The 13,575-nt window shown below is 41.7% G+C and overlaps 1 protein-coding gene across 1 annotated transcript in view; it reads right to left on the bottom strand.

Annotated features, from left to right (window-relative positions):
• Positions 1–1,632: 1,632 nt before the first annotated feature.
• The window catches only part of LOC144601736 (coiled-coil domain-containing protein 3-like), a 34,351-nt gene continuing 22,408 nt past the window's right edge, over positions 1,633–13,575 (bottom strand). Inside the window, exons 2-3 of the mRNA XM_078414070.1 lie at positions 12,077–12,251; positions 1,633–5,916 (exon numbers count right to left, since the gene is read on the bottom strand). Coding sequence (XP_078270196.1) covers positions 5,635–5,916; positions 12,077–12,251 — 457 coding nt within the window. The 3' untranslated portion in view covers positions 1,633–5,634. The remainder of the gene's footprint in view (positions 5,917–12,076; positions 12,252–13,575) is intronic.

Below are 13,575 nucleotides of genomic sequence, written 5' to 3'. Positions count from 1 at the left end.
AAAATTACCAGGCATTTCCATACCCATGGGATACACTGTAGAGCAGAGCTGATTATGTGAAGACTTGATTGAGGTAAGCAAAATGATGAAAGGTTTTGGTAGGAATTATGATGGCAAGGTTGCACAGCTAGCAGAGTTGCTACCTCAGTGCCAGAGGCCTGGGTTCAGTCCTGACCTCCGTCAGTGTGTTGCACATTCTCGGACAAGTTTCGAATGGGTGCTTTGGTTTCCTCCCACATGCCAAAGACATGCAGGTTGGTTGGTTAATTGGCCACCAAAAAAATCCCTGGTGTGTAGGAGAGTGGTAGAATGGTTGATGACAATGTGATGAAAATAAAATGAAATATAAGATTGGTGTAAAAGGGTGATTGAGGGCCAACATGGACTTGGGAGGGCCGAAGGGCCTGTTTCAGTGTTGTATTTGTCCATGACTAACATAGATTTTCTTCTCTCCTGGTTGGTGAGTGAGTGATTAGAGGCAAGCATTTCAAAGCTGTTATAAGAACCAGTAGTGGTCTCACACATGAAATAGTTATGGCCTGGAATAATCACTTAAAGGGGTGGTGGAAATGATTCAACAGATCTTTCATTAACAGGTGCATGCTTCTTCAAGGAACTGACGGAGAAACGATGGGCTGGTTGCTTCCTCCTTCCTCATGTTTTACGAGCAAGATTTTACTTGCAAGATGTGAGTTAGCGTATTTACTTCTACGATTATGTGGAATAATTTAGTTTTCAGGAAAGCAAAGTGATCATACACAGTAAAAATGTTCTGCACACTGCTTTTCATCCTCCCATTTTACAGAAAATCATAAACCCTGGAGGGCACAGTGGCGCAGCGGTAGAGTTGCTGCCTTACAGCGAATGCAGCGTCGGAGACCGGGGTTTGATCCCGACTACAGGTGCTGTCTGTATGGAGCTTGTACGCTCTCCCCGTGACCTGCGTGGATTTTCTCCGCGATCTTCGGTTTCCTCCCACACTCCAAAGACGTCCAGGTGTGTTGGTTAATTGGCTTGGGAAATGTAGAAATTGTCCCAAGTGGGTGTAAGATAGTGTTAATGTGCGGGGGTCGCTGGTCGGGTCAGACCCGGTGGGCCGAAGGGGCCTGTTTCTTTGCTGTAACTCTAAACGAAACATTTTTATATATATATGTTGGGTTAAACAACCGATGTTGGGCTGAATGTACCAGTATTTACCACAGATGTCAAATATAAAAGTTTGCTTACACTGTATTACGTGTGTTTGCTATTTGTCAATAATTTTTTTTTAAACTGTAGATGTTGGGAATCTAAAATAATGCATGTACCTAGGACAAGCTTGATCTGCAGGAAGGATATTTGACCTCGAATGTTAACTCTTATTCTCTTGCGGAATATATCCAGCATTTTCTGTCTATTTTTCAGTTCACTACAGAGCCATTTAAAAGCTCCCCATGTTTCAGATCAACTATCTTGACTATTACCTGCATAGCCTCATAGTTGTACTAGTGTGAAGAAGGGTCTCGACTTGAAACGGCACTTATCCATTTTCACCAGAGATTGCCCATGCCTGACCCGCTGAGTTACTCCAACATTAGATAGATTCTTGATTCGTACGGGTGTCAGGGGTTATGGCAGGAGAATGGGGTTAGGAGGTAGAGATAGATCAACTATGATTGAATGGCGTAGACTTGATGGGCCGAATGGCCTAATTCTACTCCTATCACTTATGACCTTATGACAATCACGTAATGTGAAGAATAGTAACTTACTAGGTTTTGTTTGGATGCAGGTTTATTGGTCAGACATATTGTCGCTTGGCATTAACCAGGAGAACGCAAATGAATCAACATCGAGACATTAATTGATTGATTGATTGTTATTTTATTATCATATGTGACATGTCACAGTGAAATTCCTTGTTTTGCATATTCTACGCATATACGAGAAGATAATTTATCCAACTATTGGAGGAATGTATCCTTGACATGATGGGGTGAAAGTGTGTGGGCATCCACAACCTTAAACTTTATATTCCATTTGGATAATTCTACCTGAGCCCACCCTCACACCTTCCCATCCTGCCTTCCAGCACACACCTCCTCACGTGAATGGCATGCAGTATGCAGGACGTGAAACGGAAAGAGTTGTTGAGTTATAGAGTCATACAGCATAGAAGCAGGCCCTTCGCCCAACTTGCCCATGCTGACCAAAATGCCCCATCTATGCTAGTCCCACCTGCTAGCATTTGGCCCATATCCCTCTAAACCTTTCCTATCGTACATTATCCAATTGTCTTTTAAATGTTATTATAGTACTTGCCTCAACTACCTCCTCTGGCAGCTTGTTCTATACACCAACCATCCTCTGTGCAAAATAAAATTATCCTCAGGTTCCTATTAAGCTTGATTACTATTACTTGATTTGTGAGGATGTCAGGGGTTATAGGGCAAAGATAGGAGAATAGGGTTGAGAGAGAAAGATCGATCAGCCATAATTGAATGGCGGAGTAGAGTTGATGGGCCGAATGGTCTAACTCTGCTCCTAGGATTTATGACCATGAACTATAAATCTTCCCCCCTGAATCTTACCATCCATGATGTGTTAAAGCACTGGGCTTTTCTCCTTCACTTGGGGACAGGGTTCCCCCTCCACATATCACTTCTTTATGATGAAGGGGCTTAGGATGTGAGGAATGAGAATCTTACTGTTCCTGGTGTGGCTAAAGTCGTACCACAGTTTGAACTTCTCCCATGCCAATATTCTCCATTCAATTTGTAATGATTAATCTGAAGAGAGCGGATTTTGAAAGCAGAAAACCAGAAAAAAAAAGTTAGAACATTTCGACAGAGATCATTGATAAGGTCCCACACGGGAGATTGGTGAGCAAAATTAGAGCACATGATATTGGGGGCAGGGTATTGACATGGATGGAGAACTGTTTGGCAGACAGGAAGCAAAGAGTAGGAACAAACGGGTCCTTTTCAGAATGGCAGGCAGTGGCGAGTGGAGTGCCGCAAGGCTCGGTGCTGGGGCCGCAACTATTTACAATATCTATTAATGATTTGGATGATGGAATTAGAAGCAACACTTGCAGGTTTGCAGATGACACAAAGCTGGGTGGCAGTGTGAACTGCGAAGAGGATGTTAGAAAGTTACAGGGTGATTTGGACAGGTTGAGTGAGTGGGCAGATGCTTGGCAGATGCAGTATAATATAGATAAATATGAGGTTATCCACTTGGGCGGAAAAAACAAGGAGGCAGATTATTATCTCAATGGTGTCAGATTAGGTAAAGGGGAAGTGCAAAGAGGCCTGGGTGTCCTTGTACACCAGTCACTGAAAGTAAACACGCAGGTACAGCAGGCAGTGAAGAAAGCTAATGGCATGTTGATCTTCATAACGATAGGATTTGAATATAGGAGTAAAGAGGTCCTTCTGCAGTTGTATAGGGCTCTGGTGAGACCACATCTGGAGTATTGTGTGCAGTTTTGGTCTCCTAATTTGAGGAAGGGCATCCTTGCTATTGAGGCAGTGCAGCGTAGGTTCACGAGGTTAATCCCCGGGATGGCGGGAATGTCAAGACTGGGCTTGTATTCACTGGAGTTTAGAAGGATGAGAGGGGATCTTATCGAGGCAAATAAAATTATAAAAGGACTGGACAAGCTAGATACAGAAAAAATGTTCCCAATGTTGAGGGAGTCCAGAACCTGGGGCCACAGTCTAAGAATAAAGGGGAGGCCCTTTAAAACTGAGGTGAGAAAAAAACTTTTTCACCCAGAGAGTCGTGAATTTGTGGAATTCTCTGCCACAGAAGGCAGTGGAGGCCAATTCACTGGATGAATTTAAAAGAGAGTTTGATTCAGCTCTAGGGGCTAGTAGAATCAAGGGATATGGGGAGAAGGCAGGCACAGGCTGTGGATGATCAGCCATGATCACAATGAATGGCGGTGCTGGCTCGAAGGGCCAAATGGCCTCCTCCTGCACCTATTTTCTATGTTTCTGTCATGTGTAATATTTCTAAACCTGTGCAAAATATGCGCAAAAAAAACATTATTAAGAATTCAGCAAATCAAACTAAATTCTAACACAAATGGAAAATAACTCTCTTCTCACAAGTTACTGAGTTCAATGAGTGGTATACCTTCTCTACAGAAATTATACAGTATATTTATTGGTTAATATGGCATGAAGCAACATTCACAAACCATCCCACACAGATAAAAAGCACAGTCTATTCCAGCTAAACAAAACAAATTGTGATTAAAAACATTGCAAACTCCCAATGAAAAGTGGTCCTTGATGTCTGAACTAACTTTATAAAATGGACTGCTGGTGATGGTGATTCAAATTAACCATTTATATTTGGAAAAAAACAATCTTTAAATGAAGAAACAAGGAACTGCAGATGCTGGTTTGGAGTAGCTCAGTAGGTCAGGCAACATCTCGGCAGATCATGGACAGACGATGTTTCGGTTCTGGAACGTCACCTATCCATGTTCTTCTGAGATGCCGCCTGACCCGCTGAGCTACTCCAGCACTCTGTGAAATCTTTCAATGAAGTTAAACCAAATTACAGCATAATTAGCAATTTAGTATTAATGAAAGGCTTAAATAAATGCCTGAGGTGATTTTACCTGCTTAATGAGCTTTCCAGACTATTCTGTCATTAGAATTTTTTTGTCTTAGTTTTACAATATGGAGTTGTGCAGGGAATAATAGTTAATGTGATATCCATTACAGAGCAGTCAAAAGGTGATGATCTTATATATTTATTACGTTTTTTGAATTTTGAATCAGGGGAATTAATGAGAATAAAACATGGGATTAGTGTAATTGGGTGGTTGATGGTCAGCATGAACTCGGTGGGCTGCAGGGCATGTTTCCGTGCTGTGTCTCTATCACTCTATCACTACAAGAAGACTAAAGTGAGTTACAAGATATGCTATTGTCCCTCATCTGCAATTTCTGTGTTTTAAATATCATTAGTCTGTTTTTATCCATGAATTTCAAAATGCTTCCACAGGATGAACCAAACTGATGGATTTGGTTCAACTTCCAATGAAGTGAGTCCATCAATGATGAAACTAGAGAATAAATTTAACAAACCATTTAGTTTGTTTTGTGAGAAATTCTATCCTCTGAAACAGTATTTTTGTTTTTTGTCTTGAGACTAAATGCCTGCATTAAATACTCAACTGGTCAGTAAAGTATAGACAAGACTGTGTAAAAGCTGCTGTGATTAATAAATGTTTCCTCCCAATACATCATGAATTCCTGCCCTGGTAGTTTGTTCTATTTTCCATGTCAACATTGTTTCCCTGTTGAATCGTGCCAAAGAATTGCCAATTTCCCAATCACTACAGGGAAGTTTCCACCAGTTTCTGCATTGGGTCCCATGCCTGTTTCAACTTGCTTCTATCTAAACTCAATTAATCTTGCTATAAACAGAAAATAAACTTAAATTGGCTGAGAAATATAACGCAAATGTGAAAGCCAAGCTACACAACCATATTTTTCTAGTTCACACAACTACAATGTTACTGAGAATAGATTGCTGTTAATGTGTAGGTAGTTTCCATGTGTTTCCATGTGAAATGCATGGAAGCATTTCAACTCTAACTTACAGACCATTACAACCAGTGAGTCTGGAACGTTACAGTTTGTGGTTGACTGGTTTCTTGACTGGTTTCTTCAGGATGGGTTTGCCAGTGTCCTGCTTTGCGTTCAACTTTCCTCTTTCCTTGTTCTGCTGCTGTTTCATGAGCATTGCCTCCCGCTTGCTCTCTTTCTTTACCTGCCTGAGTGAGCGTTTAGTTCCCTTCACCTTCTCACGCAGATGGTTGTTGGACTTCTCCAGAGACTTCACTTTCTGCCTGAGCATCCGCACCCGGTCTTCCTCCTCATAAAGGGCCTTCTGCACGTTTGAGCAGAGGAGCTAAAGGAGACAATGAAGGCATTAGAGTATAAAGATCGAGCGGCAACTTTCTATTTTACAATGGCTGTAAAGTCAATGTTTATACAATAGAATGTGTGATAATCATTATACAGTCATAATAGACCTCTTTATAACGGATTTTGGTTATGTTTAGTTTAGTTTAGAGATACAGCGCAGAAACAGGCCCTTCGGCCCACCGAGTCCGCATCGACCAGTGATCCTCGCACATTAATACCGTCCTACACACACTAGGGACAATTTACAAATACACCAAGCCAATTAACCTACAAACCTGTACATCTTTGGAGTGTGGGAGGAAAACGAAGATCTCGGAGGAAACTGACTGACCCGCTGAGTTACTCCAGCTTTTTATGTCGGTCTTCGGTAGGAGATAGGAGCGCACTCTATGCCGCTGGATGGTACTGCACAATCCTGGGTGCTTCACGCATATGTGCATCATGTGCATGGAGCAAACAGAATCAAAATAGCACATTTCAACTTTTTGCCTTCAATGTTTTAATGCAGAACAACCATCAACATTGTGCCGCATGAAAGAATTTCCAGACCCAAGTGTCTTATTCAATGTATATATCATCTTGTACAGTAGGTAGTTCGATTCTCCCACATTACTCCGTGATTCTAATCCGCCCACTGCTGCATAATCCCCAGATTTAATTCTTGTTTTGAAAGTTCAATATGCATCCAATAATTCTATCTTCCAGTTCTTCTAATGACAGATTTAATTCTTCGGTATTTTTGGAGTGATTTGATTCTGTAAATTTTTAACGAAAGATTTGCCCCGCACTCAGTAGGTTCTACCTGCAAGCTATCCCTGGGTGACAAACAAGTTCCGTTTTTATAATGTGTAGGAAGGAACTGCAGATACTGGTTTAAACCGAAGATAGACACAAAAAGCTGGAGTAACTCAGCGGGTCAGAAGGATCTCGACCCAAAACGTCACCTATTCCATTTCTCCAGAGATTCTGTTTGACCTGCTGAGTTACTACAGCTTTTTGTGTCTATCTTCCGTTTTTATAGACATCCTTGATTTAGTCCATAACTACACATAAATCACTCCATATGGTATTCATGCCTCCACAGCATTATAATCAATGGAATCAAAAACACACAAGACTTATAAGAGAGAACAAGTACTAAAAGTGCAGGCAACGTGCATACAAGTAGTGCCTTCCATAGGAACAAAGAGCGGCACAGTGGCGCAGCGGTAGAGTTGCTGCCTTACAGCGAATGCAGCGCCGGAGACTCAGGTTCGATCCTGACCAGGGGCGCCGTCTGTACGGAGTTTGTACGTTCTCCCCGTGACCTGCGTGGGTTTTTTCCGAGATCTTCGATTTCCTCCCACACTCCAAAGACGTACAGGTATGTAGGTTAATTGACTGGGTAAATGTAAAAATTGTCCCTAGTGTGTGTAGGATAGTGTTAATGTGCGGGGATCGCTGGGCGGCGCGGACTCGGTGGGCCGAAGGGCCTGTTTCCGCGCTGTATCTCTAAATCTAAAAAAAAATCTAATAAGTGGAGGCATACAAGTAGTGCCTTCCATAGGAACAAACACATACACACACGTCTCACGTCTGAATTGAATCATCTTAAAATATTATGGGCGCTTGTTTGTGTGCTGAACTGCCCCATAAGTCACGCATTTGCAACCGGTATTTAATTCAATTCCCCTCCTGAGAACAAGGATTGCTTCCTCTTTATTGAATGTTTGAAGTACATTTGACCGTCCTGGAGTCTGAGAAATTGGGACATAGATCAACATCTACATGAAACAATGCTCTACAGACTTTTTTTTTAAAAGCACAATTCAATAGCACAATCTGTCTTCTTTCCTCATACCAAGATATTTTCTTTTTGCAAAGAGGACAAATGTTTCTTCTTAAAGATACTAGATCATTATCAGAGATGAAAACATTCTGTACAAACTGCATAAGATCTCCATAGAGTGGCCAACATAAATACTAGATTAAAACTTTCCATTTCCTTTAGCACATATTTTAAGTAGAAGCAAGCTTCGTGAGTTCAACATTGTGCTGATGTTTTAGTGTACCTGTAGAATTGTTTTATGTGGGGGGTGGTGGGGGAGGTGGTGGAAACATTTTAAATCTCTTTCCTCGACGGAGATGCAATTTGTTTCCGTATCGTATCTCCGTCCGCATTGTGGTCTAACATTGAGGAGCTGGCGGCCTCTCGCTGGGGATCGACCTCAGAAGCTCCAACCTGCGTACTTTAAAATCGTGGAGCTCGCGGTCCCTGGTTAGTTCACTTGAATGACATCCAACCCAAAATATTCACACTCTTCACCAGTGTACTATGGATCAGTATGCACTGTGCATGAAGACCTTTGCACCAATTTCCCAAAGCTTCGTCAACAATGGCTCTAACAGCCATGACATCCACTGGTAGATGGATAAAACTAATGGATGCACTGGAGTACCATTGTCTACAGGTTCACTTCCCAAGTCATGCATTGTCCTGGCCTGGCGATGTATTGCCATTATTCATCACTGCTGAGTCTAAACGCTGGAAAATCCTTTCCAACATTATTGTGGAGTACCTTCACGGTGTAGCCCACAATGGTTTATGAAAAATGTTCACCATTTCTTTCTGAGGGACAATTGGAGCATGCCAGTAATACCAACATCTCAGGAATGAGTAACAAATGGACTTCCTTTTTCATTGTACTACCCGCAATATGTGAACAAGATGATGAAATAGCAATGATCGATGATTCACTCAAAGGTCATTCATGTCCAAACCACTCACTATGGTTTTCAGTGGAATATAAGTATCAAGCTCCCTCCTCCTCCCCTCTTCCCTTCTATCTATGCTAACTTGTTTCTCTCTTTCCCAGTTCAGATGAATGGGCTCAGAATTGAAAAGTTTACTGTCTCTCTTTTCACAGATGCTCAATGCTTCCAACATTTTTATTAAGTTCCTGCCTGTTTCTGACAGGCCATTGTTGCATAAATTAAGATGGAGCTAAAAACTGAAGAGGCAGACCTCAAGAGGTAAATCAATCAAAGGCAGAAGAGTTGCTGCCTTACAGCGCCAGAGACCCGGGTTCGATCCTGACTACGGGTGCTGTCTGTATGGAGTTTTTTACGTTCTCCCTGTGACTGCGTGGGTTTTCTCCAGGTGCTCCAGTTACCTCCCACGCTCCAAAGACATACAGGATTGTAGGTTAATTGGCTTTGGTAAGAATTGTAAATTGTCCCGTGTGTAGGATAGTGCTGGTGTATGAAGATTGCTGGTTAGTGCGGGCTCAATGGGCCAAAGGGCATGTTTCCTCGCTGTCTCTCTAAACCAAACTAAACTAATAAATCAATCATTCATTTGAATTTTGAAAAAATATTTGCTCCATTGCCATCCCATCTATGTTGGGGTAAAGTGTAACAAGAGATGCACAATTATTGTATCCTGTCTCTGGGAAGTCCAACAAACTTAAAATTCTTCCATTCCAGATGTAGTACCCATCATATTTCTACCCTAACCCATGATAACTGTGTAAGATCACGCAAAAAACGTATAAATATCCCACTACTCTGACATTCTTCCAACATTAAATCAAATACACCAACCAATATTAAAAACTGGAAAAGATGAAAATTGGGGTTGCTTGTATGGAAACAGGCAGCTGGAATTTAAAATAGATTCTTGTTAAACCAACAACAGAACAGTAATTTTTTTTCCAAAACAGGAGATGTGCGTTATAATTGAAAGTGATATTTTGTAAATTTGCTTTTGCCGTTTCGCTTTGTGGATGCCCAATGCCAGATCATTAGTTTATTTACATTTCTCAAGTGTTGAGTGACTTCAGATGGTGCGGTTCTGGGCAAACACATTTTTGCTTTGGCTGGGTCACCAAGAGCTGTTTTATTTCATGTGTTGGCGTTTGGTCCATGGCGACATTAGGTTGCAGTTTGGAGCAAAGGATGGAACACCGACAGGCTAATTATCCTCTGTTCCTTTCTCTGCCTTTTCAATCTTAGCTTGGTTTAGTTTGAACCCGGGTTCAATCCTGACAATGGGTGCTGTCTGTTCAGAGGTTGTACATTCTCCCCATGACCATGTGTGTTTTCCCCAGGTGCTGTGGTTTCCTTCCACACTCCAAAGACATATGGGTTTGCAGGTTGATTGACTTCGGTAAAAATTGTAAATTGTCCCTAGTGTGCAGGATAGTGCTGGTGTACAGGGATCACTGGTCTGCACAGACTCGATGAGCCGAAGGGCCTGTTTCCGCGTTGTGTCTCGAACTTAAACTAAACTAAGTTATTAGGATCTTATGTAACTTTTGTGCAGTTTGTCAAAAAGTACTACAAATATTATGAATGCAGGCTGTTTGGTCATTGATAACAATTTTACCTCCATAAATCAATCACATGATACATCACTGCAGCATGTGAGTTATATTAAAGTTAAGCGTGAACTTAAATAAAGAGGGTGACGGGAGCTTAATAAACATGAGAGACCATGCAATAAATCTACTTGTGCCCTTATGATGTATGACTTATTTTCTTGTCATTTGATATCTAGATCTTGATATTATTGGAGTACCAGTGTAATGAGCCTTACACTTCATTTTACTTCGATTTCATGTACACTTTGCTGAGTTTAGTTTATCTGCTGCCCCTTCTCGTGATCCGGTCTGTCTTCCATCCTATTTTACTGCAGGAGCCCAAGAGATTTAAACAATCAGCGTGTCGGGGGTTATGGGGAGATGGCAGGAGAATGGAGTTAAGAGGAAAAGATAGATCAGCCATGATTGAATGGTGAAGTAGAGTTGATGGGCCGAATGACCTAATTCTGCTCCTATCACCTATGAACTTATGATGCAGCCCAGACCATCACACCAACCAACCTTCCACTGACTCCACTTACACCTCACGCTGCCTCGGCAAGGCCACCAGCATAATCAATGACGAGTTGCATCCTGACCACTTGCTCTTCTCCCCTCTCCCATCGGGCAAAAGTTATACAAGTGTGAAAACACACACCTCCAGATTCAGGCCAAGTTTCTTCCCAGCAGTTATCAGGCAACTGAACCATGGTACCAATAACTTGAGATTATATAACTCGGATTATCTTTGATCAGACTTTCTTGGACTTTATCTTGCACTGAACGTTATTCACGTTATTCCCTTTATCATGTATCTGTACATGGTGGAAGGCTCAATTGTAATCATGTCCTGTCTTTCCGCTGACTGGTTAGCATGCAACGAAAGCTTTTCACTGTACCTTGGTTCAAGTGACAATAAATTGAATTAAAATCGAAACTAATATTTTAATTGAGATCCAATATAAGTGCCAAGACATGATGGGCCAAGTCTGTTGAACACCTAAGTTGAGGGCGTGAACAGAGGGTAGAGGACATAGTGCAGAGGTCAGGGGGCAGAAGGTAGAGAGCAGAGGTCAGAGGGTAGTGCAGTGTATAGAGATCCTCCTTCTCCCCTTAGCACCACAATAGATAAAACAACTTCTGAGTTACCTTTGAAGGAAAGCATTCATTCGTCCCTGCAATAATTACTGGATTGTTCAGCAGAGGAAACCAAGTGCATCATGTACAAGATGAGATGTACAAGGGCGTGCCGGCACAGCAGTGCAGCGGTAGAGTTGCTGCCTTACAGCACCAGGGACGTGGGTTCGATCCTGACGATGGGTGCTTATCTGTATGGAGTTTGTTCGTTCACCCCGTGACCTGCGTGAGTTTTCTCCGGAAGCTCGTTTTCCTCCCACACTCGAAAGACATACATGTTTGTAGGTTAATTAGCTTGGTAAAATTGTAAAATGTCTCTAACATGTGTGGGATAGTGTTAATGTGTGGCGCGGACTCGGTAGGCCAAAGGGCCTGTTTCTGCACTGTATTCTAAACTAAACAAAACGAAATTAAACTAAATGGGATGAGATCGCTCAGTCTATTTGGGCAAAGAGATCTAAAACATGCAATTTGGGCAAATTGGATAATCTTTTATAAGGTGTACACTTAGAAGACCAACGGAGATACAAAATCCACCATGAAAGGTGACACATCTTGAACACAAGTGAATACACATGGCATCCATTATATTGTGAAAGTACATAACGATTCAACGATAAGCCTTTTCTGGACATTAAAGAATCAAACTAATCAAGGATGTCCTACCCGATTATCCTCTTGCAGTTCCCACTCGGGTGAGTAGGTGTGATGATGGGTGCCGCTGCCACAGTTGGAGAACTGGAAGAGGCTAGAGAACATCTGCTTGTTTTCAGTGGTGTCAGGGAAAATTGGATCCTGGTAATTGACTGCATGTGGCACAAAGTTGCCATTTTCATCCCTCCTAAAAGCAAATGAAATTTCATAAGCTTAGTCAAGGCAGGTCACCATGTTATAGCACTGTAATATTCCGGCAATTGCATTAAAATTGATGGCTATACATGCCAAGCCACAATCTCGCAGATTTAACCTGCTTCTCCTTAGACATCTGCAGGACTTTGATCGTATAGCAAGACTGGCCTTCAATGACAACAGAATTTAACATTCTGCATAAAAACAGAATTTAAAATCGTCAAGCACTATGAATCAAAGGATCAACCGTATGGATCAGGGGTCAGCAACCTCAGGCCCGCTGCCTGTTTTGTACGGCCCGTGAGTTGATGATTTTTGCGTAGAGTCTACGGGGTCAGGTGATGCCGAGTAGCCCTAGCAACATGGACAACAGTGCCGGGCCCGGCACTTGACCTGCCCGGAGAAGCGCTGGCAACCCGAGTACAAGAAGGCTTGTAACCAAAGATACTAGAGGAGCAAGATAGGCCACTCGACTAAAAACCGTAGTAAGTCATGGGTAAATTTCAGCGCCATTTTAGTAGGTAGATTCTGTGTGCTGGACTGGGCAGTGTTCACAACTCTCTGTGATTTCTTCGTATATAAAATGTTTGCAAACAATTATTTTTGTTCAACTTCTTGGATAAGTTGATAATTGACATTTATAACTATTTCTTGAAGAGTTGCTGCTTCGTGATCTTAAAACTTTGGATGTTACTAATTGAATATTTGCAGTAGAGATCCACTCTGTATCAGGCCAATTGATCATATTTAATGAACTGTTCTTCTTTGCTTTCTCTGTTAATTTTAATTTCACTTCCACGAGCTGGATCTCTTTTTGTTTTATTTTAAAAAGTCTTGGAAGCAGAGATTAGGCATTTGCAAACAATAAAACTCTACTGTATCCACAATATAATTGAAGACATTTAGTGCCAAAAAAATTTGAATTGGTGAATTGATTAGTTAAAAACCCTTGACAGCCACTGAAATGACCAATGCTGCCTGACGTGGTACAGAAGCATGAATCCAATTCAAATAGACACAGTGGTGGAGTAAATCACCGGGTCAGGCAGCATCTCTGGAGAAAAAGGATGGGTGATGTTTCGGGTTGGGACCCTTCTTCAGACAAGGGGGGAATGTGAAGAGCTGGTATAAATCAGGACCTGATCTTTTCATTGGTTAGCTGATATGCGAAACAGTGCAACCCTGTTTATCTCGCACACAAAATGATGTAAATCTTACCATGAATGGCAGAAATAAAAAGCGTTATCCTTGTTTATGAAATTCATTTTTGAATGATGTAAAATTGAAGAGGGTTGGTACAATATGCTGCTAACCCA

This window comes from Rhinoraja longicauda, chromosome 17 (genome assembly GCF_053455715.1).
Source record: "Rhinoraja longicauda isolate Sanriku21f chromosome 17, sRhiLon1.1, whole genome shotgun sequence".
Lineage (NCBI taxonomy): Eukaryota > Metazoa > Chordata > Chondrichthyes > Rajiformes > Arhynchobatidae > Rhinoraja > Rhinoraja longicauda.
This window is presented reverse-complemented; position numbering and strand designations above follow the sequence as displayed.